General features: G+C 38.0%; 1 protein-coding gene and 1 long non-coding RNA gene across 10 annotated transcripts in view; one reads left to right on the top strand and one right to left on the bottom strand.

Annotated features, from left to right (window-relative positions):
* Nucleotides 1-22,240, bottom strand: LOC120502148. Of its 9 annotated transcripts, none has more exons than XR_005627467.1 (13): nt 21,545-22,063; nt 21,265-21,341; nt 14,700-14,775; nt 11,177-11,308; nt 10,049-10,172; nt 7,732-7,792; nt 7,585-7,631; nt 7,071-7,146; nt 6,104-6,205; nt 4,646-5,557; nt 3,733-3,843; nt 2,233-2,594; nt 1-1,599 (listed from the first exon to the last, which is right to left on the bottom strand). XR_005627467.1 is itself a non-coding variant. In XM_039709277.1 (13 exons), exons 3-13 carry the CDS (start codon nt 21,291-21,293, stop codon nt 2,285-2,287), a joined length of 1,980 nt encoding a protein of 659 aa, XP_039565211.1. In that variant the 5' UTR covers nt 21,294-21,341; nt 21,545-21,732; nt 22,173-22,240; the 3' UTR covers nt 1-2,284. The 9 variants fall into 9 exon arrangements, 8 of the variants coding, with proteins under 8 accessions (XP_039565211.1, XP_039565212.1, XP_039565216.1 ...); XM_039709277.1 differs by adding an exon at nt 22,173-22,240 and having other exon boundaries at nt 1-2,594; nt 21,545-21,732; XM_039709278.1 differs by having other exon boundaries at nt 1-2,594; nt 21,545-21,732; nt 21,835-22,061.
* Nucleotides 22,133-27,093, top strand: part of LOC120502149 — a 10,036-nt gene continuing 5,075 nt past the window's right edge. Inside the window, exons 1-2 of the long non-coding RNA XR_005627469.1 lie at nt 22,133-22,209; nt 24,552-24,718. This is a non-coding gene — a long non-coding RNA (uncharacterized LOC120502149). The remainder of the gene's footprint in view (nt 22,210-24,551; nt 24,719-27,093) is intronic.

Genomic DNA, 27,093 nt, shown 5'->3' on the forward strand with positions numbered 1-27,093 from the left:
TAGGTAGGAAAGTGACATTTATTTTCTTAGATACCAGAATATCACCACCTGCTTGTTTGCACCTGAACCCTCAAAGGGTCCTGCAGGAACTGACAAGGGCTGGTAAGAGCTGCTGCTGATCCTCACTCCTTATGCCACGTTTCATCTTCACTGAGCTTTGCAGAGCACCAGCTTTTCAGCTCTTCAGTCTGAAGTGAAGTAAAGCAAAGGACTGACTCTAGGGTCACTGCAATACTAAATAACAAACCCCAAAACAAAAGTACAAAGGGCAAATGTTTGCTGTTCTTTATTCACTTTATGAATACTGCATACATAGTAGAAATAAACAAGTGCTTGTAATATCAGTCTGTAATTCTTGGATCCCTGCTCGAAAATGCCAGGAAGGATTTTTTTTGTTGATTTTTTAAAAGGATCTAGCACTATAGTAAGCCCATGTTGCACATCTTTCTTGCTTCCAAATAAAGAAGTCTAGATAAAGATTCTCATCTTACAGCTCAATTTAAAAAGAAAAAAAAAAAAAAAAGAAAGGCAAGGGAAGGAACAAATGCCTTTTGGTAACATTTAGTGTTCAGTTCCACAACCGGTTTATATAGACAGAGCTTCATTCCTGAGACCACATGAATGAAGCTCACCATCAGATTTGATGGCAAATACAATTTAATAGGAAATACAAAGCTGCTGTGAAATGAGAAAACTATTTACTTTGTACAATGAACAAAGCCAAAGTTGTTCTACCAGTTGCACAGGCAATGAAGCATTTGCAGTATGAATTTATAACCATGGAGTCCTTTGACTAGGGGAACTGTTTGCATGTGTTACCAAACAACAGGAGTTACAAGATACTCCAATCTACTTCTTATTTAGTACAGAACCACAAATTCAGAAATCTGGGTTTTATGCTGCCATTAAAAGCCAAAAAATAACTTTCTGGGTTTTGGTACAAATGCGTTTTTTCCCTGTTTTCCAGTGTATACTTACACCCTCTTGCTTGATGCTTTAAGCGTTGCTTTTAAGGCAGTGTCTTAACTGTGTAACTTAAGCAGCTTGCATTGAATTGTCTATTTTAATATAATGCTCTACCTTTATCCTTATTTATTGTGATCCCTTTTACTTAACAAAGTATTACTTTGTTAAAATGTAATAGTAATGAAAAATGTAGGTAGTTTAATTTACCTAAGTATTATAGTAATACTGTCTTCCATTCTATGGAATGATTTCCTTATCCATAGTAGGAGCTGTTGGTGCTACAGTGCAGCTGCTGGCATAAATTCAGTTACTGTTTGTTGCACTACCCTTGTGAGAGCCACAGGCAGTTCAGGAGACTGTTCAATACATGGCCCTTAAAAGGAGCTCACCTGAAGAAGTAAATTTTCTGTTCTGATTACCTTGCTCTGCTGTAAGAAGAAACTAGTAAACAACAGAACAGAGGAGCAGGACAGATGTGACTGACAAACAAGGAGGTGTAAGTTCATAGGCACCAGTCCCTTGGCCAGTCCAGACAGTGAAAGTGACACACATGACCTACCTTCCTTAGGATTCTCACCAGCTGAGAAACTGGTGACATTCACCTGCAGTGGGCTATTCTGAAACATAGATAACCTAAGGGATCAGGAAAAAAGTACACAATCAGGATGAGATATTCCAATTACTGAAAAGCAAGTTTGACATTCAGAATATTCAAATTCCACTTGTTTACATGTTCTTAGCAATCTGGGAAAAATTCTGCTATGAAAAAGAATGCAACTAGGTCAGTTCAGTGGATGGTACAGATAATATGGAAGTAAATTGTGGTGCTGCAGTGACTTTTAGCAATAATTCAAAATTTTGTTTTCAAATTAAAGGATGAACTGGACATAGCCTGGCTTCATTCATTTCTAAGTATTTTCCCTATAATTTCAATGCTACTCTACCTGATAGTGCAGTGTTTTATTACACATCTGGAAATCACATGTATTTTAAAGAACTGTAAAACAAAAAACCAAACACAATCACTCAGAAGGTTGTTTGCTTTCAGTGGCTGTTTGTATCAGGGTTGCAGTTTTACTAAAAGGCAGGACTGCTTTAATTCCATGTGTACAGAGACATTGTCTCCGACGACACTTAACAAATACAGCCTAATACATTTAAAGAACCAAATATCAGTAGAAGCTAATCTTACAATAGAGACCTGGTCTTTAGTACTGAAATTTTCATTTAACTAACTTGCTTTGAAAAAAAAATTGGTCCACATACAAAATAAAATGGGTAAAAGCAATTCTAAGCTGAGCAAACATTGTCCTTTTCATCAGTTCCAGTTGTAGTGGTCTCTTGGTAAATCATAATGGGATCTCTTGTCCTCTCCAGGTCCACAGTCTAGTGGCAGACCATAATTGTAATCAACTGTTACAACTGGTAATCTTTTACTTTGTTCCATGCTTCTGGTAGTTTCACCCTGAAAAGGCTTTCTTTCATAGTCTATTGAACTATCTTCTTGGTGTAAGGATGAAGATGGGTGCATTGTTCGTGAAGAGTATGGTGCAAATCTGTTTTTTCCTCTATTAAATTCCTCTGAGGGATGCACTCTCCTATTGTCTTCAGGACAATGTGGTCGATTACTGCAAGAACAAATATGACAGTGAAATTCTTAGAAATAAACCAGTTGATTTATTGTTGATGGCCACCACTAGAAATTAACTGTGTCTAACACAGAAAGAACAATTCAAACCCTCATTCTTGTTTTTACACCCTGAAATTAAAATCCTCTGTATGGATATTGCAAACTTGTTTGTATTAATTTTCCAATTCTAGTGATTAAAATTACAACTCTTTACAGTAAGTAATTCTGCTAGAGGAAGTTTTGTTTCAAGTGCTGTTTACAATAAAAATTACCTCTTTACTGAGGATATCTTTATCTAGGGGACCTTTTTTTCTTAAGTCTGTGTTTTCATTTTTGTGTGCAAGACGTAACAAAAGCTCTTTAGCACATAGCCTCAACAAGCAATAATGTACTTTGCAAAGTATTTTAATTATTAATTCTTCTGCAACAGAAGACTCATTCTCCTATAAAATACATATGGAATGGTCTAAAAATGCAGATACTATATATAAATATATATATACACACACAAACACATTTAATTTCTCTTTACTCTCAATACCTTCCTTACTTAGTAAAGTAAGTGGTGTATAAAGACAATTCAAAACAATCTTTAAAAATTTTTAAATCTTCTCCCTTACTGAACCATACATTCACTTAGTCTGGAAAGGATCTCTGGAAGTAGCTAGGGTGACTCAAACTAAGTCTCACTAGAAGAGTTTGTACAGGGGCTACGTCCATTCTTAAAGGATGTGGGACGCTGGCTCTGGGCAACCCAGTTCAGTGCCCACCATCCCACACAGTAAAACTCCACAGCTCATTGTACACAGCCTTTAGGAGTCAAATACAGCATCTGTGCTTTGCTTTTTTGCCCACTGATACTTGATTTTCATATTCTGTAGTTCATTAGCTTGAACTGTGCTTGTCATGTCAATGATTATGTCAGGGATTCACACAATAATAACACTCCAAACTCAGCATCAAGGGGCCACAAATTATTTGCTCAGTGCTCAAATCCAGTGGGTTAAACTGCATTTAAGCAAAAATATTAACACGGATTTTTACACTGTGCAGTTAATTTGTATTTCTTAGCTGGGAAATGGGGAGTAATACTACAAAGGTAAGTCAGGAAACAATGTATGATACCTGACACTTACCTGTAATTTCTGTTAAAGTCATCATTATCAGACCCATAATCTCTGTGAAGTGAAGGAGATGAGGAGAAATGAGGTTCTGGTACATTTTCGTGGGAAGGAAAGGACTGACTTCTGCAAATAACCAAAAGAATTGCATGTTAAGAAGACCGCCAACAATTGTAAGATTTGGAAAAAAAAATACACATCAAATGAAATAAAATATTTCTTCTTTTAATACAGATTGCTTAAATTTTTAATAAAAATTGTAATAACTGTATTAATTTAATACCTCAAAATCATATGCTTCACTGTAATAATATCCTCTGTTATAGCTGTACAATGGAACAAATTAAATCAAATTTAACTAGTCCGATGAATCTCAAATACATTCGCAATATTAAAATTTTGAAATATGTCAGAACCCAATAGGCTTACTTGTAAGTGATGTACATATCTGTGAGAATATAATGCAAGTTCTGAAGCAGATTCCTAACAAATTATTAACTCATGGAATAAACAAAGGCAAACTAAACTTCTTTGTAGCACTTCTGTTTATCTGAGAGCATAAATAATATTTCATATCCTCTTTTGCCCAGAGGACTTCTTTTTAAGCATAAGTTTGTGTACAAAACAAGTGGGACAAGAGTTTTGTTTCAAGCTGACTAAAAGGCAAAGGAAACACAAATTTTAAAGAAGTACAACCTTCTAATTAAGGAAACACTGACTTTTGAAACGGTGACACTCCAGCTTACATCAAACACCTCCATAAGTCAAAACAAGAAAAGTTAATGAACTGATCATTTATATAGAAAAAGAATGATTGATTTTTTAAAAAATTGTTTTAAAAAATACTTCATTTGAAATTTAAGTTAAAACTGCTCAGGTTTACACATTTATTCTCTAATTCTGTTCTTACAGCTCAAGGATGCTTTACCTGTCTGAACACCATTCACGTGGCAAGTCATTGTGACCTGGATGATCATGAAAAGGTCTTGGCCTTTGTCCGTGCCCTTTATTACCATAATCAAAATCTTTTGATTGAGTCTGTTCCTGTAAGCCATCATAAGGCTGAGGGTCATGAAAAGGTCTGCACCTTTGTCCAGGACCTTTATTATCATAATCTTTCAGTTGCATCTCTGTTTTTAAGTCATTACGAGGCTGGTGATCATTGAAAGGTCTCAACCTCTGCCTACGACCCCTCTTAACAAATTCAAAATCTCCCAATTGCATCTGTGTCTGCAAGCCATCATGTGACTCGTAGTCATGGAAGGATCTTAGTCTTTGGCCAGGACCTCTACTGGCAGAATCCAATTCTTTTAACTGCATTTGAGTCTGAAATTCATCATGAGATTGGTGGTCATGGAACAGTTTTCGCCTCTGGCCACGGCCCCTGCCACCGAAATCAAAATCCTTTGACTGCCTGTCTTCCTGCAAATCATTAGGAGGTGGATGGTCAGGAAAGGATCTCTGCCTCTGTTCCCGTCCTCTGTTGAAGTCAAAGGACTGTCTGTCTGCTTGCAAATCATCAGGAAACTGGTGTCCATGAAAAGGTCTCAAACTCTGTCCGTGTCCCTTGCTACTGAAGTCTAGGTCCTTCTGCTGCGTGTCTTCTTGAAAGTCATCATAAAACTGGTGATCAGTAAAGGCTCTTTGTTCTGGTCCCCTGTTGTAGTCCCAGTTTCTCATCTGCACTGATGCTCTTAATTCATCCTGAGTTTGATGGTCATGAAATGGTCTTCGTCTTTGTCCAGGCCCCTTATTAACGAAGTCAAAATCTCGCAACTGCATCTGTCCTTGCAAATCATTGTGAGAGTGGTCATCATAAATTCTTAATCTTTTCCCAGACCTGTTGAGAAGTATTGAATATCATTCTTAAAAGTGCTACAAGTCATTAATGAAAACAATTCCTTTTTAACCAAGAATTTACATGAAAGACCTTAATCAAATATGAAGGTATCAAAATTATTAATAATCCAAACTCTATGTAAGATTATAAAACTGTCACTGTTAAAGCAGAAGCTATGACAAACATTCAGTTGTAATTCTATAGTACTTGTTAAACAGGCAAAACCAGTGATTCAAAATTAATTAAAAATAACTGCAGATTATTGTAGAATAATGAAAAAGGACAGGCAAAGTAAAACTGAATTTTTCTAAAGTGAACTGATTACTTACACACTTCTAACAGCATACATTCCCTTTCTTACCCTTATCTTGTTGCTGTTTTGTCAAATCTTGTAAATACATTTTATGTCGGTAGGCTATATTAATAAAATCTCTGTCCAGTATCTATGGTATTTTCAATAAGAAAAAATTCTTTTCCCTTGTGGCTTTTTTTTGTTTGTTTGTTGGTTTTTTGCTTTGTTTTGAATTCCATTTTTCAGCCTATTACCCCTGAAAATCTTCATTTGGGAACCGCTCTACAGGTCCTTCCATTGCATGTGGTGGTGGGATAATATCTTCATCTGCATCCCATACATCCATTCCAAGGTTACTAAGAGGGAAAAAAATATCTCACATAAGCTTCCTTTTTTAAAGCATACTACTGACAGAGAAAAAACCCACTCCCATAAAATTCTTCAGTCCTGAATCACAGAAATTTTATGTTAAGTAAAACTTACAGACAACTCAGAAAATATTAATCTTGTAAATTTATTTTAAAAAGCTGACTCCAACTTAATCCTGCAGAGACTATGATACAAAATAAGAGCAAAACAAAGGACCTTCAATTAATATAAAAAGAAAAAAAACACTCAGGTATTAATTTTAAAACCCATTTACTGCTACAAGACATCATTGGCACAAATACCTTAGGAAGATGTAAAGGCTGGCTGTTCTTAGGAGAAGATGATAAGTGTAACATTCTTAAACATCACAAATACAACTACTATGAGCAGAGGGGACAAGAACAATGTTCCACTTTCCTGTATTTTTTTATTCTTAAAACCATTCTATCTTTTTTTTTTTTACTATCTTGTTCTACAGTGCTGACAACAGCAGACAGATCACAGAGCTTACAAAGACATCTTTGCAGTGGCTCCTTTCAGCTTCTGAGAGAATACAGACTCAGTACACTTGTCACAGTATGACAAAAGCACAACAAGGTTCAGTAGTAGATGTCAGATTAAAAACAATCTTTCAAACTGTATACATTGAAAAGATGAACAAAGTACACTGCACTTCATGTTATTCATCTGAGAATACACAAACAACTACACATATGTTTTACATCTATGTGTAGTTTCATATTAGAGGTTTAAGTGGGAATTACTTTTGGCTTAGGACTGGAAATGAACTTTTAAAAATGCCAGGAGACATAGTGGAAGATGTTAAGCATACAACTAAAAGCTTTTGCTCACCTTCGCATGGGCTGTGTCCTGAGATCCGTGAGATACACGAGGCCGTCCATGCGGTGACCTCTGGCATCGCCAAAAGCTAAAGAAGAGAAAACAGTCTAATGAAATGTGGTCAAACTGAGCCACAAAAATGTGAAAGGCAAGTTTCTGTTCCCCATGAGATGCTGAATTTGAAACAATTCTAACTTGGTATTTTAAATATTTCAGCAAGCTGGCATCATCGCAGCATTTTTTAAAAAGACCCCTGAAACTAGTAGTGGTAGCAAACTATGAGTGGTAACTCTTTCAAGTAAAAATAAAAAAATTAAGCAGATAAAACGTACTCCTCTTATGCTCTCAATCTGCTATTGCTCAAGTCCTGCCTGGAATAGAATCAACAGTCAGCTATAACATCTTCTATATAAACCAGCACATGAAATTACTGAAAAGATACTAAAATAGAATTGTTGTATTTGTGAGTTTTTAGTAATTGTGAAGTACAACCTCACATGTGCCTTAATTCAAAGTATGTACCTACCCTGAATTGCTGCCTCTGGATCCCAGCCTTCAACATCTATAAGATACCTGAAGAAAAATATGACTGTTATTGTCCCAAAGGGAACACAGAGTAATATAAGGATGCTACTTTTTGTGAAGAATAATTTCTGCTTTCATACAGCCTTACCTACATATAAGGTAGCCAGTTCTATTAATTCCATTAGTGCAGTGCACGCCAATGAGTTTCTCTATCAAAAAAGGAAAGAGTCTTTAATAGTCCAGAAAGTGAAATTAACAGAAAGCTAGCACAATACAAAAAAAAAACAAACAAAAAAATCTCTGTTTTTCTATCAAAGCAATAATAAATAATGCTTGCTATTTACAAATTCTAATGTCACGCCTGTAAAACAAGACATATGTCCTCTCCATGCTGGTTCTCTACAGCTGTTAGCTCACTACTTCCAAACCTGTGATGGCTGAGATTGACTTTGCAGAATGTAGAAAAAAAGAAAAGAGTGATAGCAGGTAAAGCACCTAACCTCAGCCACTGCAGTAACAGGAGAAAAAGAATAAAATATGGGTTTGAAAGCAAATCTCAACAAGCAAATGTAGAACTGAGGAACTTACACATAATGCACCTGTAAGTATGAAAGGCTTAGGAGTATAATATATGGAGAAAAAAAGGACCTCTCTACAGAATTATTTTTAAAAAATATTCTACTAATTGGCCAAAGGCTAAAAAGCACAATAACTTACTACTGCTAGGGTGTTTCAAATGAGAGACTTCCAACAGAAACAAGGAAACTCTAATACAGTCATGCAAGGCACTGGTAAAACCCCATCCAGACTATTCATATTGAAGTGTAATGAAAAACAAACAAGTTTGAGATATATATATATATTTAGAAAGGGCTACTATGTTGGTCATAAAAGAAGGAAGCTTGTCTTAAGTCTGTAAAACCAAATCTGAGATACTGAATGTAATAGTGGGGACAGAGAACAACAACACTTAAAGGGCAAAGCTGGTGGAAGAATAAATGTATAACTGATTAAGTTTTAGGCTAGATTTTTGAAGAAAAATGATCATCATCAGAAGAACAAAGTTTTGGCAGAGACAGTACTGACAGATGGTCTTTGAAACAGGACATTGATAAACTTTTGAATGACATAAAATATAACTGAAACAAAATATAAGTGTTTGCCACAGATTGTGACAGTCAAATTGCTTGCCACAGAAGTTCATTACAAATTGATGTTCTAACAACTCAAACACTAAAAAAGACCCACCTTCTTAAAAAGTATTTGTAAAAAGAATTCTGAGATATTTTAGGGATTATCTAAAACAGAGGCCAAATTACAAGGAGGAAAGTTCTCTCAAGTCAGAAGTTCCATAAGCTCTGCCAAAATGCCCTTAACAAGCTATAACTGCAGGTCAACATCCAGTAACAAATCAAGAACTGATTCTCTCAAAATCAGATTTAGATACACACTATTCTTTGTCACAAAAAGAGCACTAGATCCAAACCAAAAGAAAACCAATAATCACCAGGTAATCTCCTTAAGCCAAAAAAGAGCAAAGGAAGAACATACAAACTAACTGCCTGAGCAAGGACAAAGGCTTTTTCTTATACTTTTTCTTCTTCCCAGTAGTTCTAATTCAGGCTCTTATATCTGAAATTCAGGTCAGAAGTTTTTCACAAAACAGTTGCTCACTCACAGGAAGACCCTGGTTATGCTTTGCAGTAAAAACTGTATGTACATGGGCAGTTAATATCTCTGCTTTCTCAAAGAGAATGCCAAAGGAACCACAGCAAACACCACAAAAAGGCCTGAAACAACCGTCCACCATTACTGGAGAAAAAACCAGGTAAAATCTGCCTATAAAGAATCAAAAAAAAAGAAGTGGGAAGTTTAAAGCTACAAACACACACTAATTTATTTTTACAAAATGCACCTTATCCAATCTCAGCAAGAATTTCCTGGTGCACAGACACTGAAACAGCAGCAGAGCCACACTGTGGAAACACTGACATCGGGTCTGTAATAAGATTTTCAAGAACTGTTCAGATCTGAGGGCAATAATGGACTCCTAAGGCAAAGAACACTTCAGACTAAATGGACTGAAGCTGCTCACACATATCAGTGCCCAGTGCCACCAGAGACCCAGTGCTATTTCAAACACCCATCAAGGGCTGATGGTAAACAATTGGGTCACACACAGGAAGGCCTTGCTGCAGTTACTTTGACACAGAACACAAATGTAACACTATTAGGAAGGGCATTGAAGTTACCAGTCATTTTTGAAAAAAACATGCTTTGATTGAAAAAAAAGATACATAGTTGCTTGTATAATGGATCTTATTATGATAATAAAGTGGAAAGTGCTGCAGAGATCCCTGGTGTCATAAACTTTATTGAATATTGAAATTAGTAAATGACATGGTTAGTACTGAAATAAAGTTTTGGTGAGTTTTTTTTTTACAGCATAGGATGCTGATATTTACCATTTCCTGCATTTTCCCAAAGGAATTTTCTGACCCACTTCTTGAACTGTAGAATAGTAGCATTATCAGGGACCTCCAGTCCAACAGTATAAAGTTTTTTATACTGCACACTTTTAGGTAAATCCTAACAAAAAAAGAAAAAAGCAATGGTAAAAATTACTGGAGTCTTGCAACAAGGAGAAACCTTAAGCAGTATCTAACATAATGACCATGTAAACCAGTTGTTCAAATCCTGAACAGAAACTGAAAACAATCTTGACACAATCCTATAGAAATAAACTCTCAGAAATTATCAATAACATTTCTACATGAAAGACCACGTCAGACGAGGAACAGCTCCTACCTAAGATTTATCCCTGCTAATAAGGCTGCACATTAACTAAGGGACCAGTTTCTTGACATTCCAGCCTAACCCATTTTACAATTATTAGCAGTATTCGTCGTAACATTTCTACATGAAAGACCATGTCAGACGAAGAACAGCTCCTACCTAAGATTTATTTATCCCTGCTAATAAGGCTGCACATTAACTAAGGGACCAGTTTCTTGACATTCCAGCCTAACCCATTTTACAATTATTAGCAGTATTCGTCCCTCCAACCCACAAATTCACATACAAATTCACTCCCTTAATGCCTAGAGCCCACATGCATACAAAGATTTGCATTCTGATACAACAATATCATTTATTCTCCTTTTCAACAGGTAGCTGATTAATCCCAATTGTTTGAACCATTGTGATGGCAAAAACTTTTAAACTGATGAAGTAGTTTAAAAATGTACACCTTCTTAAGTGGATTCCACTGAGGATCAGTAAAAAGAACCACCTAGGAATAAAATAAATGAGAATATCTTCAGGACGCAGGATAAAACTCTTCTGCACTTTTTGTGCAGTGCCTGGCACTGAAGTCTTCATCCATTACTGAGTTACCATAATATTAATAAGCTATAAATGCAACTAGCTGGGAGAATGAACTATTTCCTCTGTGATAAAACATTTATTTTCTATTGGAGACATAAAAGTAGTCTAGCTAGTCTGTCTATTCCAATTCAAGGTAAGAAAATGAGTGAACACTTTAAAACAAAAGTTGCAGTAACTATTTTACATTTTTATTAGGATTTTGTTACCTTAACTTCATAGTATCGTGTGGTGTATGTTAAATCGATAATTAATCCAAGCTCCACATTTAGGGCTTTCATTGCAGCAATTAAGTCTTTTGGTGTAAATTTCTGGGTTGGGGTAAGCCTCTGGTTAATTGCCTACAAAGAAAATGGAAAAGAAATCTTTTCTTTTTACATTCAAATCATAAGACATTTGTAATATTCCTCTGTTTTAATTAGTACTAGGAAACATCAATTATTCATTGAGTGTTTACAAAGAGTGTTTAATTATCAGAACCACATCCATGTATTATACAAGTAAGAGGAACCCAAAAGAAAGCAAAAATTTATGTATTCCTATTTAGATGAAACTGCAAGACAATGTGAGCATTTCTGCTTGTACAGTGTTAACAAACATTATTCAAATTAGCTCTAATTTGATAGACCCAAAAATTCTGAAAAATGCAGCATGTATATATTAATTTTTATGTAACTAAAAAAACCAAAACACTACAATCTACTTCCCCCAAACAAATTCTGTCCTGTACAGTAACTCAAAACTAAAAGTGTATTTCATATTTCACATAAGACATTGTGATACAAGAGTTCATTTCTAAAGGTTTAACTTTCTTCCCACAAATGTTGTGCAGACATTTTTATCCCTCCTTCATCTCCTAACAGAGTGTACTTGCATATCATTTAGGACTGGGGTATATTAAATAAGACTAAATATCGTGACTAAGAAAGCTGTGTGTTGGTGGATAATGAATAATTCATTTCATTTGACAAACAGTGAGAAAAATGTTTACTCACCCTATTGTAGCTGTGGTTTTTGAAATGTGTTCTTCACTTTAGGTATGAAAATGCCTCATATACTCAAGACTGGATTTTCTCTGAACAGTGCACTTGTCCATTGTGGGAGCCTTTTGACACAGGCTCAGCCAGAACCAATAAAGACAGTGGCAAAAGATGCAGCAGCCTCAACCACCTGTCAGTTCCTTTGTCAACAAGAAATTCAAGCAGACTGGACTCAGAACTATTGGAAAGGAAGGCAGCCACAGACCACATACTTCTTAGAACCACAGATGCTATAGGGTAACTAACCATTCCTTGTTTTGACTGTACAGGTTCTAATGTAAAATGCTAGCAAGCACTTGTCTCGAGTCTGGAAACAAAGACAGGAAACTGAAGAAAGAATAAACAGCAGGGCAGTCATATCAAAGCTGGTATGTGATTAGGAAGCTTGAGCTGAAAGGAGGAGGACAGAAAGGAAATATAAAGTATTCAGCCGTATGTATTTCAGATACCAGTGCATTACTGAAAAAGTGGATGTTGTAGAAATTTAAACAAAATGAACATGAGTCAGTTATGTCACTGCTACTCAGCAGTGACTCTTAGTACAATCTGAAACTGAACTTCACAATTTTGAGGTGAATCTGACAAGATTCTGACAAAGGTGAATCTGCAAGAGGTCTATGGCAGAATATTAAAAAATGTTTACTATATGACATGATAGAAACTGAGAAGGAATGTAATTTACAAAAATATGGTCTCTTCAAACATACTGATGAGTAGACAGTTACATGTGTTACAAAACACTATGTTTCAAAAGGCTCGCTGGAATTTTCTGAAAAACTCCTGCTGAGTACTCGGTAGTTTAGGTGTTTAATAGGGCTTTGAGAATGTGAGAAATCTGAACCAATTCTAAAAATCCTCCTAATGGCATGGGAAAGAAACTGCTCAATTCTTACTACACTATAATGTTACTGTTAGCATTATAAAGGTGATGTGAAAGACAGAAAATCCTTCCAAGTAAACACATGATCTTTACTAACAGCACATCTCTAAGACAACAACCCTGTATCTTCGAAATACTGAAAACATGTTGTCTCCCTTTGGGAGAAATCACCAATCAAGTTCCTAATAAACAGCAAAGAAGCAAACTGCTGCATATTTAAAAGGTTTGTTCAACCAATTTAATTATTAATAGGACTTCCAACAAACTATAACCAATCAGGTCTTCAGCATTTTCAGACAGATTTACTGACCACCTCTGCAAAGACATCACAGGCTGGCCAGTTACACATTTTACGTGTGTTCTGCCACAAACTCTGTGACCTTCCAGCCTCTGGCAGACTTGTCATTTCTCTGTCTTGCATAGTTGAGACTGAACAAACGGAAGGGACAGAAATGTTACAGATTTTGCATCCTTGGGTACCAGACTTTATGTCTGGCCAAGACAGCTTCCCAGAACAGAGATCTACGGCCCAGTGAGACCAGTAGGACAGGAAATGAATAACATGCTGACGTGGAGCAGTCCTTGTGACAAGAGCAAAGAAGCCAATTATAACTTTCCTGGATTTCGTATTCACAGCTTGATTTGCTGACCAGCAGTCTTGGTGGAAAATCATACGACTGCTGTACAATCCATCCACATCTTTCAGAATATGACATGTTAAGTATGAGATCCTTGGTGTCCAAGCAACCAAACTATCATCCTAAAGCTGTAAAAGCAGCTGCAGGAAGCAAATCCTGCATTTCACTTCAGTCATTCCTAATAAAACTGAACTGAATGGTAACTGAAAACATAATAGGTAGTAATATACCCAAAGAACCAAATTTTTGGTGTATGAATGCTAGAGAGCAATCTGAAGACAAAAGCTTAGACAGAACATTTCCCTTTAACTGCTGGAGTCATGTCAGACCACTGTACTTTCTTTAAAAGTGCTTAGAAACTTTTATTTTCTCTGTATCTAAAGCAAGGACTTGTAGAAGTCAATTTATGCAGCACTTGTTCTATTTGCCCTTCTGTATAAATTAACACTAATTTGCCCTATGCCTCCAAAAAGGCCTAGGCACTAAAGAACTGAACAGTCTCAACAAGACAACCTCCACATATTTTAGAAAGAAAGAATTTAAAGATTGAACTCAGTGAATTTAATAGCTTAAGATGGCACTTCATGTTAGCAAGACTCTAAAAGAAATACTAATAGAAGTACTTTTAAAATTAATTAGTAAAATAGAAGAAATCTATGAAGACTTCTTTTTTAGCTATAATATATTCCACCAGATCACTGAAGCTTTTCACTTACGAAATTGCCAATTTGGATCTATAATTTTAAAAGTTCTGCAGTGGCTGGTATCCTTCAATGAGTGCTTAATTTCCATAAAATTACCCTTTGGTTTACATTGCCTAAACTGATATTCATATCACAAACTCTTCCATATGATTTTCTTAAAACAGCCATGAAAAGATATTTAATAAGATTATGAATTTAGGTGACTTAATAGTGATCAAATGAAGTATGCTGATTGATTTAGAAGCTTGATTATTTTTAAAAGATAAATAAAAACAGTAACATCAGATACGAAGAAAAATAAGAAAAAATATAGAATGTTATTTTAAAAAGCCAGATGGCTGAAAGGCTTAGCTCTGAATAAATGATTTTTCTAAAAAACTTTATTGAAATTTGCATGTATAGACATGCTATTCTTTATTACTTTTGCAGTTTATCTAATACAGCCAATTTGCAGTTACTTTTATACATACCCCTTTTAAAGGTACTTTGAATGCAATAAATCTTGTTCCTGGTATAGGCTGTCCAACTGGTGTCAAACTCCGCCATCTGTAAGGAAAGAAATATTAAATTTTAAATATTTTCAAGTTGCATGATTCAACAGAAGACACCCGCAGCACAAAGCACATTAAAATTGCTGTTAATAGTATAATTAGGTCCCCAAATTTGAAATTATTCCATGAAGCAGTTTCAAAGTATCACCAGGACACTTGAAAAGAGTCTTTTTCCTTCCTTCTTCTTCAACTTCCAAGAAATTCCTCTCCTCAAAATGGCAGGGTAACATTTACAAACAAGTAGCACCAATATAAAGCAAAGCAGATGTGTAAGGTTCAACAGGTAAAAATGCATTGTTGTAGTTGGTGGACATTTTTCAACCTGACTGAATCAAACACCTTAAAAAAGTTGCCATAGGCACACATCAATCATTTAATTGACAACAAAATTCAAAGTTAACTTTCATTAACAATACAAATAATTTGTATTTTTCAAAAATGTTTCCTTTGTAATAAGTTTCTTTTTCAAAGAAACACTCTTGATTGAACTTTCTCTCACCATTTTGAAAAATACAGAGGATATTCCACCACACCAAAACCTATCACAAATCCCCAATGACAAGACTTGTTACAACACTCAAAACACCTGTAATTCCAAAACCACAAAGAGCTGGTATGCACAAGTTCATAAAGTATAATTAGGTCCCCAAATTTGAAATTATTCCATGAAGCAGTTTCAAAGTATCACCAGAACACTTGAAAAGAGTCTTTTTCCTTCCTTCTTCTTCAACTTCCAAGAAATTCCTGTCCTCAAAATGGCAGGGTAACATTTACAAACAAGTAGCACCAATATAAAGCAAAGCAGATGTGTAAGGTTCAACAGGTAAAAATGCATTGTTGTAGTTGGTGGACATTTTTCAACCTGACTGAATCAAACACCTTAAAAAAGTTGCCATAGGCACACATCAATCATTTAATTGACAACAAAATTCAAAGTTAACTTTCATTAACAATACAAATAATTTGTATTTTTCAAAAATGTTTCCTTTGTAATAAGTTTCTTTTTCAAAGAAACACTCTTGATTGAACTTTCTCTCACCATTTTGAAAAATACAGAGGATATTCCACCACACCAAAACCTATCACAAATCCCCAATAACAAGACTTGTTACAACACTCAAAACACCTGTAATTCCAAAACCACAAAGAGCTGGTATGCACAAGTTCTACATTGTGCTGAAAAAGCTCTCCATATATAATATTTCAGAGATTTAAATTTTTAAAAAACGATGTAAAGCATTATCTGAAGAGGAAAACAAGTTAATCAGCAGATCAATTTTACCTTCAAAGAGGTAACTTTCTAAACTTAGAACTATTATTTCTTCTTCTGCAAGTGCAAATCATCTCCATAACCTAACAAGGTGCAGCTGGATGACTTACAATCTGCACAGGCTTTTTGTATTTTTGGTTAATAGCTCAACTATTAAAATACAAAACATTTCCACTAGATTCTTTAACACTGGTGTCCATTCCCTTGCAATTTTCTGAATTAATGCTTGAATTAATCTCTCCTGTTGAAGGGAGCATCCAACAGCTTTCTGATATTCATAAAACTACACCATTTAATTAAATAAACCAAACAATTTTAAAATTTTCTAACCACTGAGTACTTTGCTTTGTTCACAATCCCCGTATTGAACCATAAAAAGAACTAGAAATTGGCTGGAAAAATTCTCAATGAAATATCTATAATTATGTTTATCATAGTATATAAATAACAATGTCACCATTCAGAGATGCTTGGAAGTAACAAAAGGAAACACAAAGCAGGGTATTTGATAATAACCAATCACATAAGAATCTCTACAGTGTCTTTAGCACTAACTTCTCTCTGTAATCTTCATCATGAGGCAAAGAACAGATCAAGGATCACAGTGCAGACATCCAAGTGCTTAGTTTAACAGAAAACACACAAAGCAACAAAGGAGTAATAACAACTCATCATTAAAGGCTGCTGCAAACAGCTGGTCTGGAGAGAAAGTGTAAGGGCAAGCTAGAGATGAGATCACTGAGAGCTGTTTCAAATAAAACCTTTTACTAAATTCTAAATTTTTTTGCAGAATAAGTCTTCTTAAGTGAATTCTCAAATTTGTAAACTCTGGAGTCTGGTAGCTTTATGCTTGCTGTCAAGTATGAAAACTAAAATCTGAGACAGTGTTCCATTTACTCCTATTTAAGAGATGTAAACTGTACATTAATCCATTAAGATCAGAAATTCAGTGCTGTTTTAACCTGTTTTCACTTGGAAACATATGAGTGGAAATAAACCATGATTATCATAAATAGGAACATTTAGAAGTCAAAAACAAAGTATCAAAAAACAGCTTTAATATCTCATTTTCTGTAATTAACATGGAAAAAAGGCTTTGTAAAAAGTCAGATTTTTTTTTTTTATATTAGGGGATTTACAGAACAATACCGCAGGATTACCCAATTTGCTGTCAGACCTTAATAAACTTGGGGTTTTATTCTCTTGTATTTAAAGCCATTTAAATCCTCCCCGAAAAAAAATCTGCACAATCCGCAAGAAACTCAAAAGCTGCTGACAGCTCTATGGTAGAAAATGAGCAGAAGGCACTTTTCATCAAAAATATAAAGGGTATGTGTTCCATGTTATCTTTAAAATGGTATTTAAAAAGGCAATTTCAGCACACTGCTGCAGAACTAAAATAAAACCAGCAGATTGAAATTAACCAAAGATTAGCTAAGGAAATAAATTTACATTTGTTCCATTCTCAACAAAGGAACATGGTTGGGAATTAAAAGTGGCCTGGACTAAAGAAAGTCAAACTCTTACAGAATAAGTACAGGTAAAGGCAGAATGATCCAAGATGATCATCTGCAGGTGCTCACATAAACTGGCAGTACAGGAGCAAAGACTTAACTAAGCAAGTGTGAAGGAGATTGGTGACACGTGATTTGTGTCCTTGCTTGAACGTGCGTGGAAGGAAGAAAGGCAGGGCAGGAGTCAGAGGTGTTACCACAAGACCTGGCACCATCATCATCCCTGTTCCAGTGACTAAGACTACAGAGGCTTGAGCGAAAAACTGGCTGGACATGAAGAAACTGATTTTGGATTACGTCCAGCTGCATATTTTATCTGCTTTGGTTTTAAAGTTTTAATTTCAGCAAGTGTGAATGAGATTGGTGACACGTGATTTGTGTCCTGCTTGAACGTGAGTGGAAGGAAGAAAGGCAGGGCAGGAGTCAGAGGTGTTACCACAAGACCTGGCACCATCATCATCCCTGTTCCAGTGACTAAGACTACAGAGGCTTGAGCGAAAAACTGGCTGGACATGAAGAAACTGATTTTGGATTACGTCCAGCTGCATATTTTATCTGCTTTGGTTTTAAAGTTTTAATAGAGTCAGATGTGAAACAAATGTTTTTTTCATAAATTATTTTAACATTAACATTGTTACGGTCATATAGAAGCTTTAATTTCCAGTAAAACTTTCTGGTTTAGAACTGATTCACTGTAAGATTTACTTCTACAACTACTGTCACCTTTAGCAAGTCCATTTAGAAAATATTACTTAGAACCTCTTTTCCTTTTTTTTTTGGCTACTGATACTGTATGATATACATGCAGCCTGATTTTCCAAGTGACTTCCATACCTCTACAGACACCAGACTCAAAACTGATGATAGGAAACACTTTTACAAATAAAATGTCATCCTTCTCTCCCACTCACTGTTGAACATGCACAATCCATTATGCCACAGTATTTAATATTCCTGTCTAAATGAAAATGCTGATGCTTTAAGTCTGGACAGGAAAAATTCAATTAAAGAAATATGTTTATAGTGTATTGGCAAAAATAATTCAGATTTGCCCTTCCAACAAAAAGACCCCACTCAGTATTTTTTATATTATTCAAGGGATACTTGCCAGAAGGTGACATTTCTGCAGATGCTCTTCAGAACTGCATTGGAGTTTATGTAATTATACACACAGCAGGATTTTGGATGCTGAAGCACAAGTGAGTATAAATTTGTAAAAACATCATAGTATTTTATGACTCGTTAGGCAGCTTGGACTGTCTGATTATCCACTAAAACATCACAGTACAACTACTGAAGGTTAAAACCATTTCAGACACTGTGAAGAACCAGAACTTGCCTCCACGTGGAAACTGCAGTGCAAGGGGTCACTCGAGTCCCTCTTTTACACTGATGTTTCATTTTGCTACAAAATTACTTCACCAGCACTATTTTGTAGGCTTGAGACTGCAATGGACACTACACCATAGCTCTGCTCCAAAACATTACTGGTAAAAAAAAAATATAATTTTCTTTATCATAGAACAGCTTGGGTTGGAATAAGCCTTAAACATCATTTAGTTCCAACTCTCCTGTCACAGGAAGGGACATCTTCCACTAGACCAGGTCACTCAAAGACCCATCCAACCAGCCTTGAAAATACTCGCAGGGAAGGGCACCCAGAACTTCTCTGGGCAACCCATTCCTGTCCATCACCATCCTTACAGTGAAAAATTTCTTCCTTACATCTCATGTAGACCTCTTCAACTTTAAAGTCATTACCCTTTGTCCTAAAAAAAGGTTCACCATTTCTTGTTTAGTTACACTATTCCTACTTACTACCTTAACTGAAGCCTCCAATTTATTGTATCGCTTGAATCAGCAAAATGAAATTTAGATTAAACGTGTTAAGAATTGAGGCACTAACAGGAAGACAAAAGACACAAGTATGTACTGTCACTTTCCTTACCTCCTGCAGTACCACTAAACCAAAAGAGTCAGAGTATTGCTATTACAACATGAAGACTGAGGTTGTGCTTCCACAGTCTGCACTTGTCCTTATGCTCCAGGGTACCACCATCTCACTTCTGCCAACACCTATTTGTGGAGCCAGTAAATTGCATATGCAGGATCACCTAGACTCAAATTAGTTTCCTTAAACCCCTTCCAGGGTTCACTTCTAGGGCTTCCTGGCTTACTGAACTGACAGTAAAGAACAACATGCTGTGCTAGCACAGGGGTGACATCCATATCCTGCTGCAGGAGACTGAGGGGCTGACAAGGCCTTCAACTTCATTACTGCCAAACCCCTGTTACTGTGGATGTCTAGCTTTATTTCTTAGCAGTACAAAAACTATCTGGAGAAGTTGAAAGCACTTCAGTATCAGGCACTTTGTCAGAAGGTAATCCTAACTTTATAACCAAATACTTGACCATAGCTGTTTCTCTCCCTGACAGGTATTAGTTTCCAACTGTAGAAGTCCAAAGTACAATCCGCTGATTCTTCCATACTTAAGAAATCTGTGTAATCTGAAAGCTTCTCTAGTTCAAATGCAAGGGGGGAATAAGAATGGAGAAATATTTGAGAATATCTGATTCTCAAAATTTTAGTAGCAATTTCCAAGGATGAAGAAAACAAGGACAACTAATTTTTTTCCAATTTCTGAATTGCTGCCTAAAACCTAACCACCTTAGCTCCCTTTTATCCAACATGTAACTAAAATTTCATTGAAATTTTCAGAGTAGACATATTTAAACAGCTTTTTTAAAAGTTTATTCTAATTTTAATCCCTGAGTTTGTCAGCCATGGAAAACACTTCAGCATCTTTATTTTTTAAATTCTGTTCATCTTTTGTTTCTTTTTACTGGTTTTTGGACCGACAAATATTACAGGAGAGCATGTATTTTGTATCTTATTGCTCCTCCTAAGAATGCTCTTAATAAACCTACTTAACACTCCCGCTGAAGCCAGCATAATGTAACTCTTCCTCAAATAGTGTATAAACTGCAAGTTATTGTCCCATTACAGTGTGCCTTTATATCTCAGCAATATCTATCTTTATACCTTGCTATCTAAAAAGTTTGTATTGATGCCATCAAGAACACATGGGTTAAAACTCTTAACTTGGACTTCTTTTCTTGTGCTTTATTAGAGCTGAAGAATAGAACTGCATCTGTTTTAAATGATGTCATTCTGTGGTCCACATATGCACATATGATCAAGTCATCATATGGCCTGTATAGTGCATTTGGAATAATTTGGGATTATTTTTGCTGATACAACATTTCTGTTGTCTTCTTGTTAGAAACAAAACCACAGGATGTTTCTCGATCTGAGTTCACAAAAATATTCCTTGATCTTGTGCATGCAACCACCTGCTCCCATCTTAACAACTCTTCTGCCATTCCTAGCAGCAAACACGAGCAGCCAGGAGTATGGACTTCTCTCCCATTTCCCCAGTACACATACACTTGCGGGTAAAAAGATTAGGAAGAAGGAACTGTGTGTGGCCGATGAAGGAGAAGTGTTCACAGACAGGCTGGAGCATTATACTCACCTGGGGAATGAATGGCTGGGCTGTTCCTGTCTTGGAGAAGATACCTACCTTAACCTGTCTGTAGGTGGTGAAGATGCTTGAGGCAAGAAAGCGCCCGGGGCAGTCAGTGCCCCTCTCTGTGGGATGCCCGCTCCTGCCTCTTGCTTAGTGTGAGGAATACTTACCCATCAGGGATAGTATTCTTCTTTACCATGCTGAAAGCAGGAGCAGGCAGAGCAGGAGGCAGCGGTGAAAGTGGGCACTGCAGCAAAGGAGAGAGAACCGCGCGGTTAACACGGTGCTAATCTCTTTCTCCATCAGTGGGCCTTTGCATAGGGCTGAGTCTCAAATAAAACAAATCAAGCAGCCAGCTGGGGCTTGAAGCCGTCCTGAACAAGTTCTGCACCTTGCAAACTAGCCTATTTCTCCACTGCTACAGCACGACAAGAGGGAAAGACAACTCACCTCTCCTCTCCAGGTGATCACAAGAGAGAGGAGAGGCGGCAGGTTTCTCTGTAACTCTGGCAGCAGCGCTGCAGGCACGAAGATCTTCCTGGCAGTCCCTCCTGTCCCACTCCTGCGGCTCGCAGCCGTCTATTCCGCCCTTGCGCTGCCCGTTAGAACCCGTCTCAACGAGAAGCACCTCCAGGGAGCTGCAAGAGGCCAGGCCGGCACCTCAGCAACGGAAGGACCATCACCTGCTCCCCCCTAACCTGGACCGGTCCGAGCCCGCTGGACGCCGGGCGCCCGCCGACCTTGGGGGCCCCGGGCTGGGGGGGGCGAGGGGAGCGGCCCCCATGGCCCCGCTGCACGGACGACGCCGATGAGGCTGCCCCTCACAGCCGCATGTCCCCGGGGCAGGACCGGCTGCGGGGCCGGCCCAGGGCTCCACAGCGGCTGAGCTCGGGGCAGGGACAAACGAGAGACCGGGGCGGGGAGAGGTCGCGGCCCGGCTGCGGGGGGCGGGCAGGCGGCTGTGGAGGGAGGCGGGCGGGCTGTGAGGGGAAGGGCGCGGGCTGCAGACGGTGACGGGGAAGAGCCCGTGCGGCGGCGGGGCGGGGCAGAGAGGAGCGGGGCTGCGGGCGGCCCGTACCCGGACAGGATTTCCCTGGCGGAGGAAGGAAAGGCTGGTGCGACACAGAACCTTCCCGAAAGGGCCGCGACTGCGCCTGCGCGGCGGCGGCGGGGCGGGGCGGGGAGGGGCGCGGAGCGCTGGGAGCGCGGCCAATGGGGCGAGGGGCGGCGGCCGCTCCGCGCGGGCGCGGACGGGGCGGGGCGGAGCGGAGGCGCAGCGGGGCCGGGCCGGGCCGGGCCGGGCCAGGCAGGGCCAGGCTGAGCCCCGGGAGCGCCTCAACCTCGGCAGTGCTGGTGCGAGGTTGTTGTTTGGCTGGGTGTGTGGGAATAGACCAGCTCCAGTAGTCGAGGATGTGCAAGTGGTGTCGATTTAGAAACCAGCTAATCATCTGTCGTGCTTCAGCCGACTTATTTTTGTTTGAAAAGTTGTTGGAATTTGTTATTGCAATGTACTCCTGCACGCCGCTCTGAGTTGGTGTCAGTGGGAGGCAGCCGGGATGGTTGTCAGTACTAGAAGCACGTTCTGAAAACTTAAACTATGATTTACAGTGAAACGGCTGTTGCAATGTTGGTCGTCAGAATTTGTTTGTTAATTCGTTTTCATTTCTGCTCGATACGGTACCCTTTAATACGGCTCGTGGAGCAAGTACATTAAATATTCTAAGCTTTTTTTTTTTTCTTTTCCCTACTGTGTTTTTCTTTGCTCTGTGGTATCGTTTTTCCTCAAAGACTTCCTTCAGTCTTCAGTAAGTGCTTTGGGGAAGCAGTTTTGAGGTGCCTCAGTCATGGAACAAATCCCCTTTCCATACACTGCTTGTGATGCATTCCGTATTGGATGAGTCCTCTTGGTGCTCAGTACAAACTGATAGATCACACCTCTTCATTTTTGTATATTTCTTTTAGTATTTTTTTAAGTTCTTGTATACTTATCAGAACTTATATTTTTAATTGAATCATTCATTGAAGTTCATTTTAATCTGAGTCTTTGGGATGTCAGTAGAAACTGAAAAGGGCAAGAGAACATTTTGTTAATAACAATGCTCCTGTAGATCAGGAATAGCTCTTGGTTTTGAATGTGTGGGTTTGAGTTGCCATAGCTGAGAGCGGAGTCCTTTTTGAAAAATGAAAACTTCCATCAAGTGATTTGGCTTGGACTTTTTACAAATAAATATATTTGCATTTCTGAGGGATGCTTGTAGACAGTTTGATTGTATTGATAGATTGAAGGAAGACGAAGTAATCATGGCTGAGCCGTAACGGTAAACCAAAGATCTTGGAAAGGTGATCTTGACAAAAAGTTGAAAGAGCCCTCTGAACAACATCGGTGTTCTCCGTTCAGCAGTACAGTGTGACACTCCCCAACACTTCTCATCCAGTAAGGGTTAAACATTGTGGTAGGTTCTTTACAGCATTTCACCGAAGCCTTCGCTCTGCTCTGATTTTTGAGAGAACGCAGCCAGAAGCAATGTAGATGAAATAAAGCCATTATTTTAATTTCCTTGGTGAGGGCTCAGCCCGCCGCCGCCAGGGGGCGCGGCGGGCTGGGCGCGGCCCCCGTGAGGGAGCGGGCCCCGTGAGGGAGCGGGCACCGCCGCGTCGCCCTCACACGGCCCGGCCCTCCAGCCTCTTAAAACCCGCACTGAATCCTCGCCTGTGGGAGCGGCACAGCCGCTGGGCAAGTGCTTAGTGTGTGGGGAAAAAAAATATATGGGGTTATGCTCCCCTGGAAGCTTGTCCTCATTTGTTTTCCATAGCTTGCTGGAGACACTGAGGTGTCGACAAATAGGATGGCTTGTAAATCAGAACCTGCAGGAAGGTAGTGCAATAAAAATGCTTATTTACATATTTCCTGCTATTGTGCAGCAAAACTTAACAAGTCAGTTAGGAATATGTTAATTTTATTTTTATGTGCTTATATTGAGTAGTCCCATTGAACTTGGTGGCATTTCCCATGGTTCAAGGTAGAGGCTTCTGAATTTAGTTTTCTCATTCTCTCAGCAGCAGCAATAACTGCAGATGATGTGTTAGGTCTTATTGCTGAGCAGGGATGCTCCCAAACCTCTGGGAATCCTTTCACTGCCCTAAATGAGGAACTCCTGCTGCTGTCTTGGCCTTCCCCATCACCTCAGCCTCAACTTTGCCCCTACCTGAGCAACGTTGGTATAGCAGTATGCAAAATACAGGCTACCTAATGTTGAAAGAGTACTTAAAGGAAATATCATTTACTTGTTATGCAGATGCATTGTATTGTCTTTATTGGAGATTGAATAATGCCTAGACAGACCTGTAATCTGACCCATTACTTTTTTCTTTTTTTTTCAGCTTCTCTGCTGTTTACGCTGTGTCATAAGACAAATGGCACTGCTGTTAACTGGAAAATCTGGTCTAGCACCCCCAGCTTCTCTGCCGTTTACGCTGTGTCATAAGACAAATGGCACTGCTGTTAACTGGAAAATCTGGTCTAGCATACATGATGTGCATTTAGAGTGATAGTTCTGTACCTTGATCTACACTTAATGGTACTCTGGATGGAGCATCTGGTAGAACAAGTCTTCCTTAGGACATGTAAGTATTTATTTTACTGAGATCAGTGAGGAAACTTGTATATGTATTCAGGTATATTATTAAACATATTATGAGAAGAAAGTAAGTATACAAATGATTGCTCACTTGTATTGTGTTAGTAGTTGGAGGAAGTTTGTGAACTTACTAAGAGAACGTGATATCCTGGTCCTGCTGGAGCTGCCTGTGACCCCATTTAAGTTTCTCTAAGTGTATATTCACAAACAACCTCTCTCCACGATCCCCCTGCTCTTGGAGCAAGTCCAGGATGACAGTGCCTGCTACAGCAACTGTGCTTTTTCACCAAGGTCAGGTTGTTAGGTACATCTGCCTGCCAGGTTCCTACCTGAAAGCTGGGACCAGTACTAAATTCAGTCTTCTGCAATTTCCAATTGACTTTCTTCCCCTCAGTTCAGACATTCTTCATTCATCTTCTGGTGATTTGTTTTTGTTTCATGACTAAATCTCTTCCTTTTGTTTCTTACAATCCTGTGGATTGTAAACCACATGCTGGAACAGAAATAAACTGGAAATTCCACAAGTATTTTATAAAAATATTTTAAAATTATAAACATGTCTTCAGCACATCACTGTCTTCCTTAGTTTTTAAAGTGCTATCTGCTATCAGATATTCATCAGATACTTTGCATTTGTGTACCAAATTGATCTTAATCCTAAAATACAGTTATCTAATTTACAGCACTCTGAATATCTCTGCTTTGCATGGTCCTGATGTAATGAGGTTCAGAGAAATGCTATTGCTTGTAGGAGGGTTGACATCAAGCCTCAAGATCTGATAATATAAGAGATTTTATCAATGACTGAATGACAGAATATGATTATTCACCTAATATAAATCTTTCTTTAAAAATCACTTAAATTACATACTTAGCTGATAAATTTCATTAAATATATTTTAAGACTCCTAATCAGATAATAATTGGGAAGAATTCTCATGTATAGTATCAGTAATCATACATTAAACGTATGAAAATTTGGGTAGAAATTAGACCTTAATGTAACTGTCACCAGATGGATAAATTTTTATCACACAGAATCACTGTTTGTGAAATCAGTAGTAAGTCTGAATCATACAATCACAGAGTCATAGAATAGTTTGGGTTTGAAGGGACCTTAAAGATCATGTGGTTCCAAAGCCCCTGCATGGACAGGGACACCTTCCACTAGATCATGTTATTCAGAGCCCTGTCAAACCTGGCCTTGAACACTTCCAGGATGGGGAATCCACAGCTCATTATTTTTAATAATCTGAAATTTGAGTATTTTTCTTCCTGCTTATCTGAAAATTATCTAAAATAATTACTGAAAAAAATCTGCTGCTGGAAGGAGGCACTCATACCACTTATCTGAAAATGATCTAAAATAATTACTGGGGAAAAAAAATCTGCTGCTGGAAGGAGGCACTCATACATAATGGTGCAGATCTCTTCATTACTCAGTTATGAAAATTTGCATTTGTAGCCATTAAAAAGTCATTGTTACTTAAAAAATGGGGGTTATGTCTACAAAGTATAACTTGTTCTTCATAGTCACTTTGAAAATAATTTAGATGTTTAATGACTAATGCCTGAATAAAAGGCATTAATGCTTTTATAGGTACATCTTTTTGCTCTTTTGTACTAAAATGGCTGTGTGATACTTCATTAACTGATGAAGTTTACTGGGAGAGCCACAGGGAAGGTGGTGAGGTGCTCAGGTGGTTTTAAAATTACACCAGTCAAAGTGTGCCAGTTTGCTTTTTTTTTTTCCCCAGTTTGTAAAATGATTTGAAGTGAAGGCAGCATGCTTTGTACTACTAGTGCCCAAGTCCCTGACTGCACCCTTTCTGTAGTAAGTTCTGTTACAGCTACAGTAAGTGACAGCTCAAAAAAACCAGATGGAGTCTGGGCTGGGTTCTGAACACCATGTCCTTATCCTGAAAGGAGACACCAAGGAATATGATATTTCCTCACCAAAAAGAGTCCTCTTTTAACTCTGATCTGACAGGCTGTCAATATTGACCTCTAGCTGTTTTGTCAAGTATTTGTTTGTGGAGCATGTTTTCTGAAGGTTTTAGAGAATTCATTTTTTCTCCTCCATTAACTCTAAATTCAAGAAAGCATCCTCTTTCAGGGAAACACAACTCATCAGCAGTTCAGATGTTAGAATGCAGGTGAGTTGCTATGGCTCTGAGGCAGCAAAGTGTATATTTTGTTTGAAAGCCATGTAGTTTCTGTGGTCCGTTAAAACCAAGTGGGAGTTTCACTTTATTTGGAGGGGCAGAGAGGGTGACTTTTGAAATATATTAAACATACATATTAAACATCTGTATCCACACACAATCTTATTTAATGGGGTTTTTTTCTATTTTGCCAGCA

This window comes from Passer montanus, unplaced genomic scaffold (genome assembly GCF_014805655.1).
Source record: "Passer montanus isolate IOZ18808 unplaced genomic scaffold, ASM1480565v1 scaffold21, whole genome shotgun sequence".
NCBI classification, from domain to species: Eukaryota; Metazoa; Chordata; class Aves; order Passeriformes; family Passeridae; genus Passer; species Passer montanus.

Coding starts and splice junctions, on each gene's coding strand:
- LOC120502148 (XM_039709277.1), bottom strand. CDS start 21,293: ATGGTAAAGAAGAATACTATCCCTGATGG. Junction 6,206..7,070: donor AGGACACAGCCCATGCGAAG/GTGAGCAAAAGC, acceptor TTTCCCTCTTAG/TAACCTTGGAATGGATGTAT. Junction 2,595..3,732: donor GACTTTAACAGAAATTACAG/GTAAGTGTCAGG, acceptor TTGTTCTTGCAG/TAATCGACCACATTGTCCTG.